This window comes from Saimiri boliviensis, chromosome 1 (assembly GCF_048565385.1).
Source record: "Saimiri boliviensis isolate mSaiBol1 chromosome 1, mSaiBol1.pri, whole genome shotgun sequence".
Classification (NCBI taxonomy): Eukaryota; Metazoa; Chordata; class Mammalia; order Primates; family Cebidae; genus Saimiri; species Saimiri boliviensis.
Window position 1 is genome coordinate 270,162,356 of NC_133449.1, and position 25,389 is coordinate 270,187,744.

The 25,389-nt window shown below is 46.2% G+C and overlaps 1 protein-coding gene across 9 annotated transcripts in view; it reads right to left on the reverse strand.

The window, feature by feature from the left end:
* Window positions 1–25,389, reverse strand: part of PDZD2 (PDZ domain containing 2) — a 472,221-nt gene that overhangs the window by 209,652 nt on the left and 237,180 nt on the right. The window contains exon 1 of one of the 9 annotated variants that reach the window (XM_074386837.1): window positions 6,517–11,602. The exons of 7 other annotated variants lie outside the window; for them this stretch is intronic. Coding sequence is in view for 1 of the 2 variants with exons in the window: in XM_074386833.1 (XP_074242934.1) it covers window positions 1,569–1,591 (23 nt within the window). In the remaining variant the exon portion in view is untranslated. One more of the 9 variants, XM_074386833.1, reaches the window with a different exon arrangement.

The window sequence follows — 25,389 nt, forward strand, 5'->3', positions numbered from 1 at the left end:
CCACACCCTCCCCCACCCTCCCCCTCCCCCCACACCCTCCCCCACCCTCCCCTCCCCCCCACACCCTCCCCCACCCTCCCCCTACCCCCACACCCTCCCCCACTCTCCCCCACCCTCCCCCTCCCCCTCCCCCCTCCCCCTCCCCCACCTCCTCTCCACCCCTCCCCCTCCCCCTCCCCTCCCCCTTCCCCTCACCCCTCCCCCACCTCTCCCCCACCCCGCCCCCACCCCTCCCCCCCACAAATCTCTCTCTGCAAAACCCTTTGATTCCTGTATTTACTCAGCAGGTAACCCCGCCCTGCAGCCAGGGCCTCTCTCCGATTCCTGGGGTGAGGGGAGCCCAAGAACATGGACACCTGGTCACACTACCACACTCTACACTTTGGGTATGATTCGTATGAGTTCATCATTAAACAAAATGCCTGTAACGTAGTTGACTCCTGGGAGGAAACAGATGATAAGTGTACACCCTCTAGAGGTGGAGGGAAAAGATACACAGAACTGGCTGGGGGCAGTGGCTCATGCCTATAATCCCAGCACTTTGGGAGGCGGAGGCGGGTGGATCACCTGAGGTCAGGGGTTTGAGACCAGCCTGGCCAACACTGTGAAACCCCATCTAAAAGTAACAACACAAAAAAATCAGCCAGGTGTGGTGGCAGGCACCTGTAATCCCAGCTACTCAGGAGGCTGAGGCAGGAGAATCATTTGAATCTGGGAGGTGGAGGGTGCAGTGAGCCGAGATTTAGCACTGCACCCCAGCCTGGGCAACAGAATGAGATACCGTCTCAAAAATAAAATAAAATAAAAAACACACACCAAAAAAACCAACAGTCAAACAAAATGAGACCTTTTATCATCTGCATTTTCCTGTTTCATATGTGTCTCTTCTATACTTAACTAGATTGATTCGTTGGATGTTGGAAACTTTCTGCATGCTACTTCTTTTGTTTTTTGAGACAAAGTCTTGCTCTGTGGCCCAATCTTGGCTCACTGCAACCTCCGCCTCCCGGGTCCAAGCAATTCTCCTGACTCACCCTCCCAAGTAGCTGTGATTACAGGCACCCATGACCACACCCAACTAATTTTTGTATTTTTAGTAGAGACGGGGTTTCACTATCTTGGCCAGGTTGGTCTGGAACTCCTGACCTCATGATCTATCCGCCTTGGCTCCCAAGGTGCTGGGATTACAGGCATGAGCCACCATACCCGGCCTGCATGCTACTTCTTTTTCTGCCCTATCTCCAGAAAAAGAGAACATTTTCACATCAATAGAAGGCACTCAGTAATGCTGGAGAACATAGAGATTCCACGTCAGTGACCGTTGGGATCTGAAGTGCAACTTCAGCCAGCGATTCTTCCGAACACACAGCACCTGCGACTTACATGTGAACATCAGGACGACACAGAATAACAGAGGTGTGTACAACACTCCGAGGGCTGAGGACACGGATCATACTGGCTGGCTAGGAAAGTTCCACAGACAAGATGAAAAGCAGTTTAGGCTGCCCACAGACTCCGGAAGCAGGAACACAATTTTCGCACTGTAGTAAGAGAAACTCAAAGTTTACCTTGCCAGGAATATCTTCCCCATTGGCCTGACACAGTCCTGGTGCCCTAGACTTCAACGTTCAAGTTCGTACAGTGTTGGTGCTAATTCAAAAAATATTTTAAAATATGTACCTGCAGAAGGGAAAAAATAGTTTAACCTTGGATTTTTCACATGAGTAATGTATAGGCCGAGTTTAAAGGAAAAACCTCACCAGATCCCCACCCTATATCCAGAGATCTCGTTTAAGTAACATTGATTTAAGAAAATAAAATACTAGCTGGGTGCGGTGGCTCACGCCTGTAATCCCAGCACTTTGGGAGGCCAAGGCAGGCAGATCACCTGAGGTTCAGAGTTCAAGACCAGCCTGACCAATGACTAACACAGAGAAATCCTGTCTCTACTAAAAATACAAAGTCAGCCAGGCGTGGTGGTGCATGCCTGTAATCCCAGCTACTCGTGAGGCTAAGGCAGGAGAATAGCTCGAACTCAGGAGGCAGAGGTTGCAGTGAGCCGAGATCGCACCATTGCACTCCAACCTGGACAACAAGAGGGAAACTCCGTCTTTAAAATAAAATATGATTTTATTGCTCTGTCTTTCAGCTATAAAGTATTGCTATAAAAGCAGCTTTCTTTGTAACTTTTTTTTTTTTTTTTTTTTTTTGGAGACACGGTCTCTGTCACTTAGGCTAGAGTGCAACGGCACAATCATGGCTCTCTGCAGCCTTGACCTCCCAGGCTCAAGCAATCCTCCCACCTCAGCCTCCCAAGTTGCTGGAACTACAGGTGCACACCACCATGGCTGGCTCATTTTTAAATATTTTTGAGGATACAGGATCTCAGTATGTTGCCAAGGCTGGCCTCAAACACCAGAGCTCAAGCAATCTGCGTACCTTGGCCTCCCGAAGTCCTGTGATTACAGGCATGAGCCACCATGTCCAGCCAGTAAAATATTATTGTAACAAACACAATTTTAAAAATTCTTATGCATTTCTAAAGGCTCAGAAATCCTTGTGTGAGAAACAAAACTTTATTTAATGGTTTCTCTGGATTTAATATCCAGCCCTCAGCACACGGCCTGGCATGTAGCAGCAGTTCACTAAACTTTTTCTGAGCAGATGAATTCTATCTGGGGAAAGAAGCTAGGTAAAGTCCAAGGTTTAAAACACTACTGAGATAAATGAGCTTAAAACTTGGGCACTGAGCTGAGACCCTAGGTAGGTGGATATTTCTCACACACACACACACACACACACACACGTGTGCGTGCGCACACACACACGTGTGTGAGAGTATCATGCAGGAATCTGATGAGGCAATGAAGTCACTAGGATGAGCTAACTCTGCCAACAGTCACCTCCAAGAAACCAGCTGACGTGGACTCTCAAGTCTCCAGCCCCAAAGGTGTACGCCTAGAGTAGCGTATTTATTTTTTACCTTTCCGTCACAATACCTGGGAGCTGTCAGAGAGGCTCAGATGCAAAGCATGGTCCAATGGGAAATGCCAGGCTCTGACGTCAACCAGCTCTGGATCCTAGTGTTCCCGAGTCTGTGTCCTTGTGCACAATTCTTAAAATTCCAACCTGCAGCCTCCACATGAGCAAAATGGAACAAATCGCTATTGTACAGTGTGGCTGGGGGGTTACGGTGAGAATGTATTAAGCACAGCACTGGTGCTTAATAAAGCCAGTTCCCCGACAGACGCTGGAACATGGCCCCGCTACTATCCACAGCCATGAAGAAAGGAAGAGGGTAGGAAAGGCTTCCCAGCGCAGGCATCAACACAGTAACACCGTCTTTAGAGAGGGTGGGAGCAGACAGAGTGAGGAAGGGAAAAGGTAGAGGCGCCTGCGTGAGGGAGGTAAGTGTGTTTTGTGGCTGAGTGAGAAAAAAGAGGAAGGGGATTTACAATATGTTCATGTAAGGCTCCGGGCAGAATTTAAAGTCACTCTATCGGCTCAGCCAAATGAGATGATCGTCTTTCTGACAAATCCCAACAGAAGACATGTCAGTGAGCTAAAAGTATCTTGGTAGCTTCTTCCATCTGGGCTGCTATCACAAAATACCATAGACTGGGTGGCTTATGAACAGTAGAAATTTCTTTCTCACAGTTCTGGGGCCAGAAAGGCCAAGATCAAGGTACTGGTGGAACCTGGTGAGAGGCCATTCACAGATGACTGTGTTCCGGTGTGTCCTCACAAGGCAGAGGCTATAAGAAGTCTTTCTCAGGCCTCTTTCCTAATGGCACCCATCCCATTCATGAGAGCTCCACCCTCCAACCTCACCACCTCCCAGAGGCCCCACCTCCTGAGACCTTCAACCTTCAGGGTTAGGATTTCAATATATGGATTTTAGGGGGACAGAAATGTTCAGCCCACTGCACTTGACAAAAGAAGGAAAGGGAGGCTGGGCGCGGTGGCTCACGCCTGTAATCCCAGCACTTTGGGAGGCAGAGACGGGCAGATCAAGAGGTCAGGAGTTCAAGACCAGCCTGGCCAACATGGTAAAACCCCATCTCCACTAAAAAATATAAAAGGTAGTTGGGCATGGTGGTGCCTGCCTGTAATCCCAGCTACTTGGGAGGCTGAGGAATCGTTTGAACCTGGGAAGCGGAGGTTGCAGGGAGCCAAGATCACCCCACTGCACTCCAGCCTGGGTGACAGGGTGACACTCCCTCTCAAAAAAAGGAAAAAAGAAATAAAAAAGAAAAGAAGAAAGGGCAAGATTGGGACAAGACTGAGGAAATGAGGTAATGAACTCCAGAATAACTTTCTAGCACCTGAGTAACCTTTTGGTTTACCTTCTGGGGTATTTCCCTCAAGCAGCGTTAGGGATTCATTGGGCTGAGGATAGAGCCATACTTAGGACATTATCTTTCAATCCTCAGGCCATACCAGCTCACCCCAAACTTAATTTCAGACCATAGAAAAACCAGAGTAAAATGAAGTCAGGATACACCATAATTATAACCATGTTATTCTGAGTGTGCACGCAGACAGGGGTCTGGAAGTGCCTGGAAAAGCAAAATACAGTCGAAATGTACTGGGTGGTGGGATTGAGGAGAATTTTCCCTTTAAAGATCATTTTTTAAAATAATTCTGATCCTATTAGTGCAATGCATAAAAGCTGGGAAGGGAAAAAACATCAAGAACGGCCCAATCTCCTTGATGTCACTCAGCCCACAGCAGGAAAATCTGGACTGAGACCACCGTTGAAATCCTACACCCCACCGTGCCTGGCTTCCAGTCCATTCAAGAGTAGGCCAGACGCTGCTGCAGCTGAGGCCAGAGCTTAGGGGAATGAAAGGCTGAAGACTACATTTCTTTCTGTTTTGTTTTGTTTTGAGATGAAGCCTTGCTCTGTAACCCAGGCTGGAATGCATTGGCACCATCTTGGCTCACTACAACCTCTGCCTCTTGGGTTCAAGCAATTCTCCCGTCTCAGCCTCCGAGTAGCTGGGATTACAAGTGCCCACCACCACGCCCAGCTAACTTTTTGTATTTTTAGTAGAGACGGGGTTTTACCATCTTGGACAGGATGGTCTCGAACTCCTGACCTCAGATGATGCACCCGCCTTGGCCTCCCAAAGTGCTGGAATTACAGGTGTGAGCCACCGTGCCAGGCCTAAGGACTAAATTTCTTTTGGTCGAAACTTCAGTGCAAACTCTACTCATATAAAGCACTCTTTAAAATGCAATGTGCTGGCTGCATGCGGTGGCTCACTCCTGTAATCCCAGCACTCTGGGAGGCCGAGGCAGGTGGATCATCTGAGGTTAGGAGTTAGAGACCAGCCTGGTCGACATGATGAAACCCCGTCTCTACTAAAAATAAAAAATAAAAAATAAAAAAAAAAATTAGCCAGGCATGGTGTCGCCTGCCTGTAATCCCAGCTCCTTGGGAGGCTGAGGCAGGAGAATCTCTTGAACCTGGGAGGCGGAGGTTGCAGTGAACTGAGATTGCACCACCACTGCACTCCAGTCTGGGTGACAAGAGCAAAACTGCACCTAAAAAATAAAAATAAAAATAAATAAAAGCAATATGCCGACAGCAGACTAAACCCAGGAATTTTTATACAACTTCATGCTAACAAATGCCTAAGCCAATTTTTTCTTACTAGTCTGAAATTTTTAGTAACTGTAGCATGCACACACACACACACACACACACACACTCCCTGCTGAGAAACTGAACAGTCCCCAGTATAAGAAGAATAGGGTAAGAGCCTACACGACGTGATTTACACGTTAAGACAGACTTAGACATGGCTCATCACTACATTTACTCTTCTGGAAAGTCTCTCTATACTCATGGACATTCATTCATTATCCACACATTTAAGTTTTTTGTCATTTTGTTTTGAGACAGAGTCTCACTCTGTCACCCAGGCTGGAATGCAGTGGCACGATCTCGGCTCACTGTAACCTCCGCCTCCCAGGTTCAAGTGATTCTCCTGCCTCCGCCCTCCTGAGTAGCTGGGACTACAGGTGTGCACCACCATGCATGGCTAATTTTTGTTTTTTGTAGAGACAGGGTTTCACCATGTTGCCTAGGCTGGTCTTAAACTCCTGGGGTCAAGCAATCCTCCAGTCTTGGCCTCCCAAAGTGTTGGGATTACAGGCCTGAGGCACGGCGCCCAACCAGGTTTTGTTTTTTAATGAATACCGCAATCAGTGGCGGGCTAAGCAGTAATGTGGGGCCAGGATGGTCTCAAGGATGATTGCTACCTGTGGCCTTTACCACGACCTAACTCAAGGCCAAGGCCAACACAAGCAACCCTCACAAGGGCAAGGGCGAAAGGCCCCAGTCAGTGAATGTAAGTTGAATAGTTTCAAGATTATCCAAAAAATATACTTTCTTGGAGAAATACGCCATGACAGGAAAAAGCAAAGCTTAGTTTTTGTCTGCCTCCCTCTAGAAAAGCCCTCCCGTGCCCTCTCCATTGCTCCTCCCACTCCATACTTTGTTCATACCTGTTTCAGCACCCACACTGTAGCGCTGCCTGTGTCTACACACCCAGGAGGATCGCTGGAGTCCAGAAGTTCAAAACCAGCCTTAGCAACAGAGTGAGACCCCCTTATCCCTACAGAAAAACACAAAAAAATTAACCGGTGTGGTGGTGCACACCTGTGGACCTAGCTAGCTGGGAGGATGAGGTGGGAGAATCACTCAAGTCTGGGATGTCGAGGCTGCAGAGAGCTGTGGTCCCACCACTGTACTCCAGCCTGGGTGACAGGGCAAGACTCCTCCATGCCCCTCAAAAAGAAACCAGGCCCACTACGCCTGTGTACGCCAAACTCAGGCACAGCCTGACACACAGTAGATGCCCAACCCGCCCTGCTGTTCTTGGATCATCCTGGTTTAAACTGATTATTCCAGCGTAATTATCAGTGTTCTCTTTTGCTCTCAGAAGTGCCCGGTGTGAACACTAAATCCTGTTTTGCTCTCAGAAGTGCCCGGTGTGAACACTAAATCCGGTGACCTCCCTATCAGTAAATAGTAAATAAATCTGGGCCCTTGTTGTTTATAAGATCTTGTTCCATGATCTGCTGTGGTTACTGCTGGTGAGCAGAGCACGCCTGTAATCTCAGCAGTTTGGGAGGCCAAGGTGGGAGAAATGCTTGAACCCAGGAGTTCAAGGCCAGCTTGGGCCATGTTTAACGAGACCCCCGCATCGACACAAAATGTAAACGGTTAGCCAGGCATGGTGGTGCACACTTGCAGTCATGGCTACTCAGGAGGTGAGGCGGAAGGACCGGCAGAGCCTGGGAGGCTGAAGCTGCAATGAGCTGCGATGGCACCACTGTGTTCCACACTGGGCAAAAGCGTGAGACCCTGTCTCCAAAAAAAAACCAAAAAGCAGCCACGACTGGTGGCTTGGATTTGTCACAGCAGATTTCCCTTCTAATGACTCATTAACCCTTTGATAACAGTATCAGTCTTGCCTCTCCTTGGCTCCGCTGGGCACACTGGCACGGTTTGGGCATGGGATGAGGCTGGCAATGGCAAAAATGTATTGGGAGCAAATGAAGGCTCTGCTGGGATTGACAGTGTTGGTGAGTGTTCACCATTCTAACCTGGATCTCCCTGCCTCAGTGGCTCAGTACCCTGCCCACGATGCCAACTCCTCTCCAGTGCCCTTAGAAATAGAAAAACTGGCCGGGCATGGTGGTTCACGCCTGTAAACTCACCACTTTGAGAGGCCATGGCAGGTGGATCACCTGAGGTTGACAGTTTAAGACCAGCCTGACCAACACGGAGAAACCCGTCTCTACTAAAAATGCAAAATTAGTTGGGCATGGTGGCCCGTGACTGTAATCCCAGCTACTTAAGAGGCTGAGGCAGGAGAATCGCTTGAACCCAGGAGGTGGAGCTTGCAGTAAGCCAAGATGGCACCATTGCCCTCTAGCCTGGGCAACAACAAGAAAAAAAATCCATCTCAAAAAAAAAAAAAAAGGGAAAACCACCAGGCATGCTGGCTTACTCCTGTAATCCCAGCACTTTGGGAAGCCCAGATGGGTAGATCGCATGAGGTCAGGAGTTTGAGAGCAGCTGGCCAACGTGGTGAAACTCTGTCTATACTAAATACAAAGTTAGCTAGGTGTGGTGGTACATGCCTGTAAGCCCAGCTACTTGGGAGGCTGAGGCAGGAGAATTGCTTGAACCTGGGAGGTGGAGGTTGCAGTGAGCTGAGATCATGCCACTGTACTCAGCCTGCGCAACAAAATCCAAACTCCATCTCAATTAATCAATCAATAAAAATAAAAATACAAAAATTAGCCGGGCATAGTGGCACATGTCTGTATTCCCAGCTACTTGGGAGGCTGAGGCAGGAGAATCGCTTGAATCTGGGAGGCAGAGGTGGCAGTGAGCCAAGACTGCACCACCATTGCACTCCAGCCTGGGCAACAGAATGAGACTCCGTCTCAAAAAAAAAAAAAAAAAAAAAAAAAAAAAAAGGAAAAACCCCTCCAGGATGAGAGGGAACATCAAGAATGAGAGAAGGTGAGGATGGGGCTGGAGTCAATGAAGGCACTCGGCTCAGGACTCTGGTTGATATGGTGCAGCAAGGGGCATGTTAATATATGGCTGCCAGACGCACTGATAGCATTGGAATCATTCAAGTAGATGCCATTTGTCCTGGGGTCTGGCCTTTTTATAGCATAGGAAGGATAGGAGACTAGGACCACGAGTCTCCACAGGTCCTTCTTCCCCGCGTCTAATTGCCACAGACAGGGGCAAGCACAGGCGACCAGGCGGGAGGGGAGTTACTGGTACTCCACCTGTCTGGCCTGTTTCCTCTGGTTCCAGAGAAACTCCTCCTTGGATTTAGGGGCCCACAGGGACTTCCCAACTCTCGCCGCTCATTAAGCCTGTTTGATTTAAAAGGAGAAGATTAAATACACAGCTCACAGCCAAGATTCCAGATGTTAAGCCAGCCTTCCCTTTGTGGTTGGGGTACCCTGCTAAGCAGTACTAGTAATTAACATCTAAAGCTGGGTTCTGAGGGGCTGGAGGGGGTGTGAGTCGGGGAAGAAGGGGCCCTGGCTTTAGGCCCGGCTTGGCTGTTTTTACTAGTCCATGATCTGAGCCATTCATTTGGTTTCTTCATTTTTCCCTACCGGGAACCGACCCTCTACCTAACCTCCATCCCCTGTGAGCAGGCTGTGAAAAATCAAAGGGGGTTAATAGAATCATTTTGCAAAAGCATTAAGAAAGGCCCCACAGCACTGCACTGTCCAACAGCATACCCACTCACCACATGCTGCTACTTAAACCTAATTAAAATGAAACATTCAATTCCTGGGTCAGGCGCGTCACGTTCTGCACACGGCCAGTGGCTGCCGTTTGGCTACCTCATGTAACGTGACATCCCCGCTAAATTCTAATGGACAACACTGCCCCACAGCTTCTCTTGGTGTCTCCACACACGCACAAAAGGACACCCCAGCCTTGTCAATGCTCAGGAGGGCAATGCTTCCTATGTGGTTTGGTTTTGGAGTTTTTGTTTTTGTTTTTGGAGGGGAACAGTCTCTGTCGCCCAGGCTGGAACGCAGTGGAGCGACCTGGGCTCACTACAACTCTGCCTCCTGGGTCCAAGCGATTCTCCTGCCTCAGTCTCCTGATCAGCTGAGATGACAGGGTATGCCTGGCTAATTTTTGTATTTTTAGTAGAGACAGGATTTTATCATGTTGGCCAAGCTGGTCTCAAACTCCTGACCTCAACCCTTCTGTCCACCTCAGCCTCCCAAAGTGTTGGGATTACAAGCGTGGGCCAGTGCACCTGGTCCCCACGTGTCTTTATGCCTCCAAGGAGAGGAGTCCCTTACTCGGACATAGTAGGGCCACCACCAGGCCCACTTCCAAATTCTAGAAAGTGGCATCGTGTTTCCTCCCACACTTAAAACTACTGTTGGTGAGTAAGGAGCTTTTCCCCCAAGGCTCCTATTGCCTTTATACTCCAATGGCCCTTTCAGACCTCATCTATTATTTACATAGTCCCACTTTTAAGAAAACGCATTTCAAGCCATTTTCTCAACAGGAGCATGAGGTCTGTGTGAAGCCAGGGACCAGGACGACCCAGTCACTTCCCTCCCATCCGCCTGACAGGCTTTTCTGAACAGCACCAGAAAATGGCCAACTTGAACTATTTAATAAAACAAAAGGACACAGTTGTCCCCCCGGCCAAGTGTTATAAACATTCCAAAAGAAAAGGCCGAAACAGAAGCTCCTCCCCTCCAATCTGTTCCTCATCTGTCCAAGGATTTATTGGCTCTCACAGTAAATTAATCAATTGCCAAAAGAGAGCTAAAACCTTGACTCCAACATAAATACTTCTTGGTAACAATCCCTCAGCATGACACTTCAGATTTCAAGTGGCTGGGTGGCCTTCCAAACGCCTCATTAAATGGCAACTTTATAGCATTAAGAGGAAAAGGCTCTGGGATTTTCTGTACAAATGTATAAATCAATCTTTTCAAAGACAAACAACAGAACAACTCGCAAAATCTACGTGATCGGGGGACACAGGAAGGAGTGTGGAGAAACTGAGGAAGGAGAAACTGACGCCGACGGAGGTTGGTCTAAAGTTTTTCCTGGCCCTGGGCATGAGGGTATCTTGACTGGGAACATTTCCATTCCGTCCAACATGTTTTTCCATTATCGAATGGGACCACTCTGATGATGGCCAGCTCCTCCACCCTGTGCGTATCATCCCAGACTAACTTCCCATCCCTCACAGCATTTCTCATAAATATTTCCAACTCACAGGCCGTTAAAATCAGTCAAGTTTATGGACTTCTCTCAGGGAATGATTTAGGGTTAAGAAAAACTATATTCTCAACAGCTGTTATTCACTACCCTCTGTGTTTAAGACTGGTAACAGTTAGGAAAGCACACATTCTCCTCTCTCCCCCAAATAATTTCATGTGCCTTGTAGAGTATAAACCACCAAACTGACAGCCAAGCCTACAAAGACGTCACTGCCTCACAACTCCGAGTACATAGCCCTGATCAATCTTATTCCATTTTCTTTTTACAAAAGCTTCCATGGGGCCAGGTACAGTGGCTTACACCTGTAATCTCAGCACTTTGAGAGGCGTAGGAGGGTGGATCACATGAGGGCAGGAGTTTGAGAACAGCCTGGCCAACAGGGCGAAACCCATCTCTACTAAAAATACAAAAATTTGCGGGCTGGGCATGGTGGCTTACACCTGTAATCCAAGCACTCTGGGAGGCCGAGGTAGGCAGATCACCTGAGGTCGGGAGTTCAAGACCAGCCTGACCAACATGGAGAAACCCTGTCTCTACTAAAAATACAGAATTAGCCAGGCATGGTGGCACATGCCTGTAATCCCAGCTACCCGGGAGGCTGAGGCAGGAGAATTGCTTGAATCCAGGAGGTGGAGCTTGTGGTGAGCCGAGATCGTGTCATTATATACCAACCTGGGCAACAAGAGCGAAACTGTGTCTCAAAAAAAAAAAAAAAAAAAAAGTAGCTGGGTGTGGTGGCACATGCCTGTAATCCCAGCTACTCAGGAGGCTGAGGCAGGAAAATTACTTGAACCCAGGAGGCAGAGGTTGCAGTGAGCTGAGATCATGGCACTGCACTCAGCCTGGGTGACAGAGTGAGGCTCCATCTCAAAAAAAAAAAAAAAAAAAAAAAGGGAAGGGAGGGAGCAGGGGGAGGGAGAGGAGGGGAGGGGAAGGGAGGGGAGGGGAGGGGAGGGGAGGGGAGGGGAAGAAAAAGAGTGAGCTTCTATGGGCAATATCTGTGCCATCCAAATTCCACTGCTGTAAATGGCCCAAAACAGCTGCACCCTGGAACTCAGACTCGAACAACAGGGTCGTATCCCTCTGATGTGCCCAAACATCCACTGTGTGCTGTAGTTAACAATGCTGAAGACTCCCACTCCCTCTCCAGCTAAGCAGCCTTTCAAAGCTATGTGTGACTGTCCCTCCCATAAACCAATCCATTTTATTTTTCCTTTAGAAAAAGTGCGGTTTTTATTTCTTAACCATATAAAACTGATGATGACTGAAAGCAAAGCGTAGGGCAGTTCTGAGACACAATCCAAGCACAGGCAACCCTCAGCATTTGAGCCTGTGTCATTCTTGACTCTGTCCCCCTAACTGGCAGCTCTCTGTACAGCTACGCAAAATTTAGTCAGATTCCTATGGAAAAAATCAGCCCCATTGTGCCAACAGAACAATGGATAATTGACAGGACAGTGAGAGGAGGAAGCCGGCTCTGGAGATCTCAGGAATGGCACTCCTCTGCTGTAAAAATGGTTCCAACTGGAAAAGCTGCCCCCTCCTAGCCCTCCTCCATCCTCAATGCTACTTTCTCTGTCTCAAAAAGCAAAATGAAACCAAATCAGGCCTGTGGGTGACAGTGCACACTGCTCTCAGGCTCCGAACGTGGTCTCTCCAGCGACAGCGAAGTCCTTCCAGAGAGGGCGTCCCAGGACACCACAAGTGCTCCAAGCATTTCTGAAGCAAGAGTCAGTTTCCTCACAGAATTCCCACTCTGCCACTGCCTCTCCATTCACACTACATATCGATTTTGTGTGTATGTGTGTGTCAAATCTGCCTTTCCTCCTAGAGCCTACCAAGTGTGTACTTAAAAATATCCACCACATTGTAAGATTTTCAAAACTCATCCAAGAGGTCAATATACAGAAACCCACAGTAAGAATGAGCCCAGCCCATAGAAAACATCAAGGAAGCAGGCACAGAAGGAATAGGCCAGCTCAAGTAGGCACAAGGCACAGCCTGGCACTGGTTCTGGCACCCAGGCAGCATTCAAGAGATAGTACAGAGGCCGGATGTGGTGGCTCACACCTGCTATCCCAGCACTTTGGGAGGCCGAGGCGGGAGGATCACCTGAGGTCAGGAGTTCAAGACCAGCCTGGCCAATATGGTCGAACAATAAATTAGCCAGGTGTGGTACTCCCAGCTACTCAGGAGGCTGAGGCACAAGAATCACTTGAACCTGGAGGCAGAGGTTACAGTGAGCAGAGACCACGCTGCTGCATTCCAGCTTGGGCGACAGAATGAGACTCAAAATAAAAACAAAGAGGCAAGTGTAGAATCTACCCCAGGCGTCCCCAGACTTTTTACACAGGGGGCCAGTTCACTGTCCCTCAGACCGCTGGAGGGCCGCCACATACTGTGCTCCTCTCACTGACCACCAATGAAAGAGGTGTCCCTTCCTGAAGTACAGCGGGGGGCCGGATAAATGGCCTCAGGGGGCCCCATGCAGCCCGCGGGCCGTAGTTTGGGGACGCCTGCTCTATGTGATGCAGAAGTACCTCTGGCTCTACCTGCAACAGGTGCTGGGTCCTCCCATAAGATCTCACTTCCACCCTGGGCCGTGGCTGCAGGCCCACGCATCTCAGAATCCTTCACAAAAGCAGTTTCTGTCGGGGAGTTTTCTGGTCCCTTGCCAACCCACAGTTCTCAGAAAGGTGGAAGGGCAAGGGGAGGAATTTCTCCAGTTGGCAGAACCTCAGTGGAGAGGAGAGAGGAAGGGAGTCGGGGTGGCAAGCTCAGCAGGCTGGGAGGAAGAAGGAGCGGCAGGGAAGGAAGGGGCCCAGGGGAGGCACATAAACAACTTGGCACTAGCAAACCCAACCACAGCTTGGAGTCGCTACCAGCCTGCGGGTTCAGCCCATGCAGCAACATGCTCTAAACAAATGCACTGTTCATTGCTGAAGATATGCACTGATCCATCTTTTCAGTGTGTTATTCCAACTATATAGATAACGGTCAGGTGCGGTGGCTCATGCCTGTAATCCCAGAGGCTGAGGTGGGCAGATCACCTGAGGTCAGGAGTTCGAGACCAGGCCGGCCGCCAACATGGTGAAACTCTGTCTCTATTAAAAATACAAAAGTTAGCCTGGTGTGGTGGCACATGTCTGCAATCCCAGCTACTCAGGAGGCTGAGGCAGGAGAATCGCTTGTACCCAGGAGGTGAAGGTTGCAGTGAGCCGAGATTGCGTCACTGCACTCCAGCCTGGGTAACGAGAGTGAAAAGATCTCAAAAAAAAAAAAAAAAAAAAAAGAAAAAAAAAAAAAAAAGAAAGAAAGAAGAAAAAAAAAGTAAGCTACCTTTCTACTCTTGTGTCTGAGGTTGTAAGAGCTCATGTTTACCCAACTTGGCTGCCAGGCCATTTACAGCTTCCATTTAGCCCCCTTGAAATCACAAAGAATGTGTTCTGGCCCAGGCCCACCACTCCAGGGAACAATAACCATTTCATACATTGGTATTTAGTTACAGAGCTATGAAAGCCTGACAGCCAATCAAAATAGGGTTCCTGCAGATCAGATTTTGATCTCTGCAAATGAGGATAAAAGCTATAGCCAACTCTGGAAAAGCAAGAAAAAGAAAACATTCTGTTCATAGAATTTTGAACATGCTTTCTTCTATCCATTCACAGAGATGCCTATTGAAGCAGTGATCAAATGCACTATACACAGCAGAATGTTGAGACACGGACAATCCCCATGGCATGGAATCTTGATATGTCCTCAAAGATTTGAATAATAATTTAGGAATCTATGTCTTCAAATTAGCCAAATTTGAAAAATCTTAATTGGATTTCCATATAAAGCATAAACCAAAATGTCCATCATGGCTCTGGTCTTTTAAAGGTAGGTATTGCTGAGAAAAAGTTAAGTAGGCTAGCAGAGCCCAAATCAGATCTAGTGATTAAATCACAGACCAGTGTGGTCACTGAAGGTACCTTTTTCTCAATTACAGAAAAAAACATTTTTTTCTCTAAATAAGATCCTGAAGATCATGAGAAAGGCTAAGAAGAAAACATTTTAAAATCTGCCTTGGAAAGGAAAAAATTATCCAATTCTTATAAATCTCTGAAGATTGCTGCACAGGAAAGAAAAACGAAGGACAAGGCAGTTGAAATGTAGGCACGAAAAACCAACCAGCTGACAAACTGAGTTGGCCTCTTGCTGAAACTGATTTGACCATTCATAAAAATGCCAGATACTCTCCAAATCCTGCTACTAGGAGACTTAATAACTTAGAGTTACTCTCAATCTTAGTCTTTATTCTCTAAAAAAAAAAAAAAACAGTGTGTGACTACTTGCTGGGGTTACACTTGAGGAGAAATGTCAATTTTTAACATCCATTTGAGCATTCTGCCGCTGACAGGAATTAGAATATGAATGGGTGGTCGCCCCCAGTGAATGACCGTATCAATGTCCTGGTCCAACTACTGATCCACCTACATTGCTGTGTCTACAGTTGGTTGGCTAATGGAGGAAGGGTGGATAGTAACAGATATTTAAACATTGGGTTAGCCATTTTCTAACAAATTTCAAAATGAGCCAAGGTCATTTGACCGCCAAAGAAAAGGACCTGCACATGTCCAAGCTCTTCTCCAAGCATCCTTCATTTGTGGTCCCTCTGAGCAAGAGGCCCAGAACTTCACAGCAAGCTATGCCATTCAGGGTCTTGGGATCGTTTATGTTCTTCTGAAGTTGAGAAAAAGAGAATAGTGCTTTTCAAGACACAGTCTAGTAAAACAGGCTGGTTGATGGGGGCACTGGGAAGGGATGGAGCCAGTTGTCTGGGAACAAGAAAAAAGACCCTGGGGAAGGCATGGACCAGAGAGCATCTTCGGTGAATGAAGTGGTCCAGGGCAGTGCTCCCAGGCTTGCTCTGCTGTCTGCCACACATTTCAGTTACCACCAACCACAAGCAATCTGAGCACGTGAGGTGCTAGGGTGCTTGTTGAGCTAATCAATTACCATCAGCGTATTCTTCTCCTTGTCTCAAAAAATAAAATGCAAACCACTTGAAAACTCTGCACTCTGATTTGTCACTATTAAAATACTAGGATTAGAGCTAATTAATATAGAGTTGTAAGGTATCTTCATAAGCAAAAATAATCTGGGCATGGTGGCTCGCACCTGTAATCCCAGGACTTTGGGCAGCTAAGGCAGGTGGATCACCAGAGGTCAAGACCAGCCTGGCCTACATGGTGAAACCCCATCTCTACTAAAAATACAAAATTAGCTGGGCACGGTGGTATGAGCCTGTAATCCCAGCTACTTCAGAGGGTGAGGCAGGAGAATCACTTGAACCTAGCAGGTGGAGGTTACAGTGAGTTGAGATTGTGCCACTGCACTCCAGCCTGGGCAAAAAGAGCAAAACTCCATCTCAATCAATCAGTCAATCAATCAAGAGATCTTTCAGCAAAGTTTCCCAAGCAAATTGTGAAGCAATTTTCCTTTTGACCTGCATTAGGGATACCAGGCGTGATCTTACCGGAAGCGATATGATGACAATGAACAAAGCACAGCATTTTAAAACAAATCAGAAAAGAGAAAAGATCGACTTTCTGGGTTGGGCATGGTGGCTCATCCCTGTAATTCCAGCACTTTGAGAGGCCGGGGCAGGCAGATAATGAGCTCAGGAGTTCACAACCAGCCGCGGCAACATAGCAAGACCCCATCTCTACCAAAATTCCAAAAATAAAAATAAAAAATTAGCTCGGTGTGGTGGTATGCACCTGTGGTCCCAGCTACTCGGGCGGCTGAAGTGGGAGAATCGCTTGAGCCGGGAAGACCAAGGTTGCAGTGAGCTGAGACTGCACCGTTGCACTCCAGCTTGGGTGACAGAGTGAGAACTCATCTCTTATTTATTTATTTATTTATTTTTAAAGAGACAGGGTTTCACCTTGTTGGTCAGGCTGGTTTCTAACCCCTGACCTCAGGTGATCCACCCTCCTTGGCCTCCCAAAGTGCTGGGATTACAGGTATGAGCCACCACGCCCGGCCAAACTCAAACAAACAAAAAAATTTGATTTTCTGATAAAGCACTAGTAAATCTAAACTGTTAATAATCCTATGCTACTCAGAAGTTTTAAGACAGTTGAAATTTTAAAATGCAGTAATGCTATCAAGAGTAACAATCAACATTTATCAGAAGCTTAAACTAGACCAAATACATGCAATAATTCATTGAATCCTCACCATCTCCTGTGAGTAGATATTACTAATATTCCCACTTTACAGATAAATCTGAGGCACAGATAGTTTCCAAGGTCATGCAAATGAGAAAATGCTGGAACCTGGGCCATTTCAGAACCCAGTGGTCTGAAAAGCTGCACAGACACTGAGTTTTATTTTGTTTTTTTGAGACATATTTTCCCTCTGTCCCCAAGTTGGAGTACAGTGGTGCGATCTTGGCTTACTGCAACCTCTGCCTCCCAGGTTCAAGTGAGTCTCCTACCCCAGCCTCCTGAGTGGCTGGAACTACAGGTATGTGCCACCACACCCATCTAATTTTTTTATTTTTAGTTGAGACGGGCTTTTACCATGTTGGCCAGGATGATCTTGACCTCCTGACCTTGTGATCCACCCACCTCGGCCTCCCAAAGTGCTGGGATTACAGGCATGAGTCACCTCACCAAGCCGACACTGAAATTTTTTTTTTTTTTTTGAGATGGAGTCTCCCTCTGTCGCCAGTCTGGAGTGTAGTGGCATGCCACCAACACTAAAATTTTTTAAGGAGTGAATTTGAGGCCATACCTGGTCACCGCCCAGAAGTGGGGCTCCACTGCTTTCAACTTTATGTCCCTTGGCACACAGCCTGGCTCCAGACTCAATGCCCTGTGTTACAATATGTTCAGGGAAATTTATGTAATTGTGGATGGCAGTATAATTACAGAGTTTATAATTCAAAATAGTATTGAAGACCTACAGACACTTGATTACATTTAATTGTCAAGACCAACCTCCAAACAATTAGAATTAATAGGAGGATGCTGCAAGATTGCTGGAAACAAAAATCCAAATTCAGGCCGGGCACAGTGGCTCACACCTGTAATCCTACCACTTCGGGAGCCTAAGGAAGGTGGATCACTTAAGGTCAGGAGTTCGAGACCAGCCTGACCAATATGGTGAAATCCCACCTCTAAAAACACAGAAATGAGCCAGGCATGATGGCACACACCTGTAACATCAGGTACTTGGGAGACTGAGAAAGGAGAGGCTGAACCTGGGAGGCAGAGGCTGCAGTGAGCTGAAATCACACCACTGCACTCCAGTCTGGGCAACAGAGTGAGACTCTCAGAAAACAAACAAACAAAAAAACAAATTCAAAGATCAACAGCATTCCTTTAAACTAGCAATAACCAAATAGAGAATGCAATACTAAGAAAAAACACTAACTGGTATGGTAACCAAAACTAGAAAGTACATAGGCACAAGTCTAAAAGAAACTTTGGTATAAAATCATAAAACTTTACTGAAGGATATAAATGAAGATTTGGCTTAATGAGGTGATAGACCTTATTTATGGAGAGGAGAAGACAACATTTTAAAGATGTCAATATTTCCGAAGTAATCAATAACTTCAGTGAAATTCCAATAAGAATTTTTAGGAAACTTGAAAAATATTTTAATGTTTATATGGTAAGAACTAAGAATATCTAAGACAATTGTGAAACAGGAGTATGAAAAGGATGGACTCATTCTATCAAATATTAAAACACATTAGGTAACTGTAGTAATTAAGACAACAAAATATTGATGCAGGAACAGACAAATTATCAGAAGGGAATAAAGAATCATAACACAGGGCCGGGCGCGGTAGCTCAAGCCTGTAATCTCAGCACTTTGGGAGGCCGAGGCGGGTGGATCACAAGGTCAAGAGGTCGAGACCATCCTGGTCAACATGGTGAAACCTCGTCTCTACTAAAAATACAAAAAATTAACTGGGCATGGTGGCACGTGCCTGTAATCCCAGCTACTCAGGAGGCTGAGGCAGGAGAATTGTCTGAACCCAGGAGGCGGAGGTTGCGGTGAGCCGAGATCACACCATTGCACTCCAGCCTGGGTAACAAGAGCGAAACTCCGTCTCAAAAAAAAAAAAAAAAAAAAAAAAAGAATCGTAACACTGACGTATATATCTTTAGGGACTATACATGTGAGACCAAGACCATGTTAATCACTGCACTGGATTTTTAATCCATTTAGGGTGTATGTGTGTGTGATGTGTGTGTTTATTTATTTAGAGATAGAGTCTTACTCTGTTCCCCAGGCTGAGGTACACTGGTGCAGTCTCAGATCACTGCAACCTCTGCCTCCCGTGTTCAAGCAATTCTCCCACCTAAGCCTCCTGAGTAGCCAGGATTACAGGCGTGACCAACCCCACCTGACTAATTTGTTTGTATTTTTAGTAGAGACAGGGTTTCGCCATGTTGGCCAGGCTATCTCGAAATTCTGGCCTCAAGTGATCAGCCTGCCTCGGCCTCCCAAAGTGCTGGGATTACATGCATGAGCCACTATGCCTGGCCTTGAAATATACTTTTAATTCATCTGAAGTTTGTTTTTCCCTTCCAAATGAAGATCTTATATTTTCCACATGGAAGCCAAAAATCCCTAAATATGAAATATTACTGGAAGAAAAATATAGAGGATATAGAGAATTTTCTTAAAACAGAAAAGGCAGTTAAAATGAATGACTCCATTAACATGGCCAGATTTCAAAAAGAAAAAATGTAGAGTACAAAAGGCAAGCTGCAATATATTAATACTATTTATGTCAACTAGAATACACAGAAAAACGCATCTATAACAATACATAGTATTTAAACATCAAAACTTAGACTGGAAGGATATGCATTAAACTAGAATGGAATAGAGCTGGGGATTCCCCAGGGGTAAAACGGACTTTTGATATAATAATAATAATTATTATTGTTGTTTAAACAAAAACTAAAAGGCTGGGCATGGTGGCTCACGCCTGTACTTCCAGCACTTTGGGAGGCCAAGGTGGGCGGATCACCTGAGGTCAGGAGTTCGAGGCTGAGCCAGAAGGCTTGAACTCAGGAGGCGGAGGCTGCAGTGAGTGGAGATGGCACCATTGCACTCCAACATGGGCAACAAGAGCGAAAGCTCGTCTCATAAATAAATAAATAAATAAAAAGCCTCCTGAGTAGCTGGAATTACAAGCATGTGCCACCACGCCCAGCTAATTTTTGTATTTTTAGTAGAGACAGGGTTTCTCCATGTTGGTCAGGCTGGTCTCCAACTATCATGACTCACTGCAGCCTTCACCTCCTGGGCTTAGGTAATACTCCTACCTCAGCCACCTGAGTAGCTGGGAGTATAGGCACATGCTACCATGCCCGGCTAATTTTTAAATTTTTTGTAGGGATGGGGTCTCATTATGTTGCCCAGGCTGGTCTCAAACTCCTGGGCTTAAGCAATCCTCCTGCCTCAGTCTCCCAAAGTGCTGAGATATGTGAGCAAATTTCTTTTCTTTTTTTTTTTTTTTTTTTTTTTTTGAGACAGAGTCTCACTCTGTTGCCCAGGCTGGAGTGCAGTGGTGTGATCTTGGCTCACTGCAACCTCCGCCTTCCTGGTTCAAGGTATTCTCTTGCCTCAACCTCCCGAGTAGCTGGGACTACAGGCACACGCCACCATGCCCAGCTTTTTTTTTTTTTTTTTTTTTTTTTTTAAGGTGGGGCTTCACCATGATGGCCTGGCTGGTCTTGAACTCCTGACCTCAGGTGACCCACCTACATCGGCCTCTCAAAGTGCTAGGATTACAGGTGTGAGCCACCATGCCCGGCCTAATTTTTCATATTTTTAGTAGAGACGGGGTTTCACCACGTTGACCAAGATGGTCTTGATCTGACCTCATGATCCACCCGCCTCGGCCTCCCAAAGTGCTGGGATTACAAGCGTGAGCCACCGCACCTGGCCGCAAATTTCTTAAAATAAATCTCAATTGCTCTCAGGATCTCTCTATATACATATAAATATATGTGTACACACATATATACATCCTTAGTCATGCATTGCTTAATGATAGGGATGTGTTCTGAAAAAAGAGTTGTTAGGTAATTTTGTCATTGTGTAAAAATCATGCAGTGTATTTACACGAAACTAGATGGCAGTATATATATTATTTATAAATTTTTTCATACGGAAAACCAAACGTCCCAGGATGTTACTGCCAATCATTTCCCCTACTTGTCCTGCAATGCCAGTATCGAGTGCCATTAGCAGGTTTCTGTATATGTTCCATTATAATCATATGGAACCACCATCACATATGCAGTCCATCGGTGACTGAAACGTCATTATTCAGTGCATGACTGTACCCACACACTTGTGACATACACACATGTATGTAGATATATGTACCTATGTGTGTGCACGTATCTCCTCTTAGTTCCGTTTCTCTGTAGAACCCTGACGAATAAGCCAGTGTTTCAAGTTTGGAGGCAGCCATGGCTTCTCAACAACGACATGGCTACAATAAATACAACGTCACACTGAAAAGGCAGAAAAGCCTGCCTTGGGGGAGGAAGGGGCAATCACAGGCCAGTTAACATAGGGGACACAGTGGGTTTAAACATATATTGTGTTTGTCTTCAAGGAACGTGTATCTCATGAAAAGACAAACTTCTGCAGCCAGGCAGGCTTCTTGTCGGATGTGTGTTTCCTAGCGGCAATCTCCCTGTCTTACCAGTTGGCAAGACGCATTCTAGAGGACATGTGTCCACATTCCCATGGAGGGGGATGAAGAAGAGCTAGAGAAGTAACCTCTGTCCTTCCTGTACCCAAGAGTCTTCCCCAGGGAAATTCTCCATGTTTGTTTTACCAAAACCTCCAGTTGGCCAGCCCTGAGATGGAGCACTCTCTGGACTGCCCTCCCTCCTCCTATGGCTGGGCTCTGCTTTGCCCACAAGCTGTCAGCAGCCTCAGGTGGGCTGGTTACACACACACACACAACACTCTAATCTCCTCAACACAACTCCTAATACCACACATGCCCTGATATGAAGTGACTCCCAAAGATAAGTTGGTACCCCTTTCCCAGTATAGATCCCTTGATTTCAAAGAAAACATATTTGAGTCATTTTAATATTCTGCTTTTTTAGCCAGGCATGGTGGCTCATGCCTGTAATCCCAACACTTTGGGAAGCTAAGGAGAGCTGATGACTTGAGCCCAAGAGGTAAAGGCTGCCGTGACCTGCATTCACACACACTGCACTCCAGCCTCGGTGATGAGACTTGTCCCTGTTTTTTTTTTTTTTTTTTTCAGACGGGGTTTCACCATGTTGGTCAGGCTGGTCTTGAACTCCCGGCCTCAGGTGATCCGCCCACCTTGGCCTCCAAAGTGCTTGGATTACAGGCATGAGCCACCACGCCCAGCCAAGACTTGTCTCAAAAACAAAACAAAACAAAACAAAAATCTATACTTAACGTTCATTTTAGTTTGACTCTTGCAAATCAAGACAACTCAAGTAAGCACAGGGCACAGTGGCTCACACCTGTAATTCTAGCACTCTGGGAGGCTGAGGTGGGCAGATCACGTGAAGTCAGGAGTTCGAGACCAGCCTGGCCAACATGGCGAAATGCAGTCTCTACTAAAAATACAAAAATTAGCCGGGCATGGTGGCACAGGCCTGTAATCCCAGCTACTCAGGAAACTAAGGCAGGAGAATCGCTTAAATCCAGGAGGCGGAGGCTGCAGTGAGCTGAGATTGTGTCACTGCAATCCAGCCTGAGTGACAGAGCAAAACTGTCTCAAGAAAAAAAGAAAGCTCAAGCAAGAAACAAGAATGAAGGTACAGAAGCAATGATTCGAGACAATAACAATATATATTATTAACACACTTCTTGACATGCACTTTCTATATAATTGGGGTGAATGAAAGACTTCTCCATTAGATCATAAGGATATTCCAAATATAGGTGGATCCTCTACTATCCCAATTAGATGATAGCTGAAAACGTTTGGGCGGCAATTTGATTAGATAACTGTAAATGAAAGAATCTGGGTCAGTCACAGTGGCTCATACCTATAATCCCAGCACTTGGGAGGCCAAAGCAGGTGAATCCTTTGAGGTCAGATGTTTAAAACCAGCCTGACCAACATAGTGAAACCCTGTCTTTACTAAAATACAAAAAAAAAAAAAAAAAAAAAAATTAGCCAGGCATGGTAGCACATGCTTGTAATCTCAGCTACTTGGGAGGCTGAGGCAGGAGAATCACTTGAACCCAAGAGGTGGACATGGCAGTGAGCCAAAAATCACACCACTGCACTCCAGCCTGGGAGACAGAACAAGACTCCCGCTCAAAAAAAAAAAAAAAAAAAAAAAAAATCTGTAATTATTAGATGTAAATATCCCATTTAAAATATTAAAATATGATACACTTAAGATATCTTAAGGCATTAATAGAGTAACACATATACACACATGTATATTATATACATGAATATGTAAACATTAAATTCATGCTAAAGTAGAAAGCTCTCTGGTTTCCCCCCAGCTCTCACTCACACTTTAGGAAAACATTTATTTAAAGTCTACAGCAGCAATGGCATTTTCACACCAGTTCCTGTGATTACAGCTACATTTTGTGAGTTTTCCAAAACATATCTTCTTCACTTCAATCTAAGTTATCTGAGTAAAGTTCTTAACTTGTTTCTTTTTTTAGAGCCTCACTTTGTTGCCCTGGCTGGAGTGCAGTGGTGCGATCTCCACTCATCGAAAACTCCACCTCCTGGGTTCAAGCAATTCTCCTGCCTCAGCCTCCCGAGTCACTGGGATTACAGGCACCCGCCACCATGCCTAGCTAATTTTTGTATTTTTAGTAGACAGGGGGTTTCACCATATTGGCCAGGCTGGTCTTAAACTCCTGACCTCAGGTGATCCGCCCGCCTTGGCCTCTCCAAGTGCTGGGATTACAGGCATGAGCCACTGTGCCTGGCCAACTTGTTCCATTTTTAAATGATCTTTAAAAGCCTTGTTTACAAAGAAACCTGACTCTTGTTACTGTGAGGTCAGATGCTCTGGAGTATTACTAAATTTTTTTTAACCACCCTCCTCCTTTTTAAAAATATGATTTCCTTAGCTGACCTCTAAAACATCCAAAACCAGCACCGACTAAGGTCATTTCGAAGTAATGTGTGTTCTCTAAGTACTGCTTTGTTCAAAATAAGATAATTGCAAGACCCTCCCAAAGTGATAATTTGTAGAGACTTAAATATAAGGCAACTCTCTCATTTCTGATCACTTTTTTGGGGGGTTGGGGGCAGAATCTCACCTTATATTTTGGCCCATGTGTTAAGCTGTATAACTTATTTTCCACATTTTCTCTCAAATGTTCTTTTCTCTCAGTAGGTGGTAAGGGCAATATGGTACTAAGTCCTAAGTAGAATTCCCCAAGCTAGAGTTGGGGACTCCAGAGGAATTCAAAATGTGAGTCTCGAGAACACAGAAACAGGTGCATCTTCCACAGGACAGTGTGGCCAACATGAGGTCAGCTGGCAGGGTCAACGGCTTTCTGTCTTTCTTCCTCTTTTTTTAAAAATAATTTGCAGCCAGGTGTGGTGACTCATGCCTGTAATCCCAGCACTTTGGGAGGCTGAGGTGGGTGTATCATCTGAGGTTGGGAGTTCAAGATCAACCTGAACAACATGGAGAAACCCTGTCTCTACTGAAAATACAAAATTAGCCGGGCGTGGTGGCGCACGCCTGTAATCCCAGCTACTCGAGATGTTGAGGCAGGAGAATCACTTGAACTGGGGAGGCATATGTTGCAGTGAGCCGAGATCGCACCATTGCACTCCAGCCTGGGCAACAGGAGTGAAACTGTCTCAAAATATATATATATATATATATATATATATATATATATATATATATATAAATAATAATTTGTATACCTGTGATATGTTGCCTTTAGGGGTGGTGGGAGAGTATCTTTCGGAGGCTTCTGGGCAGCTGTGAGGGAACAAATCCTCCCAGACGCCACCACTACCTTCTGCAGGGGGTCAGACCCACCCTCTCTCTGCCCTCAGATGCCCGAGCCAACAGCAGGAATTAAGACTCTGAGCTCAGCCACAGCACTGCTAGAAAGCACTGCCAACAGCAGTGAGAGCCAGAGAGGGCTGTAAGAGACAGAACATCCTGAAGAAAGGCATAAATACCTTGGGAGATTCCAGGAAGTCCCCGTCATTACCTATTTCAATAACTGAAGTGGAAAGGACAATGGACAATATTCTTAGCTATAAAGATGCTCATCGCAGCCAATGCATTTCTGTTTCAAGGGGAGGGGGAGGCAGAAAAAAATGTGCAGTGTTGACAAACATACGTCACAGGGACAGTGGGTCAGGAAGGAGAGGAAGCCCAAGCAGCTAGGACTGAGGAGGGTGGCTGGAATTTAGCTACAGACAGCACAGGTTGCTCCAGCCCAGCTGACCAAGTCCAGCCTCTCACCAGTAGCCGTGAATGGATTATGTCCTGAAGGAACATACAAACAGAGCATGCCTGGAATTCTGATAGTTACAA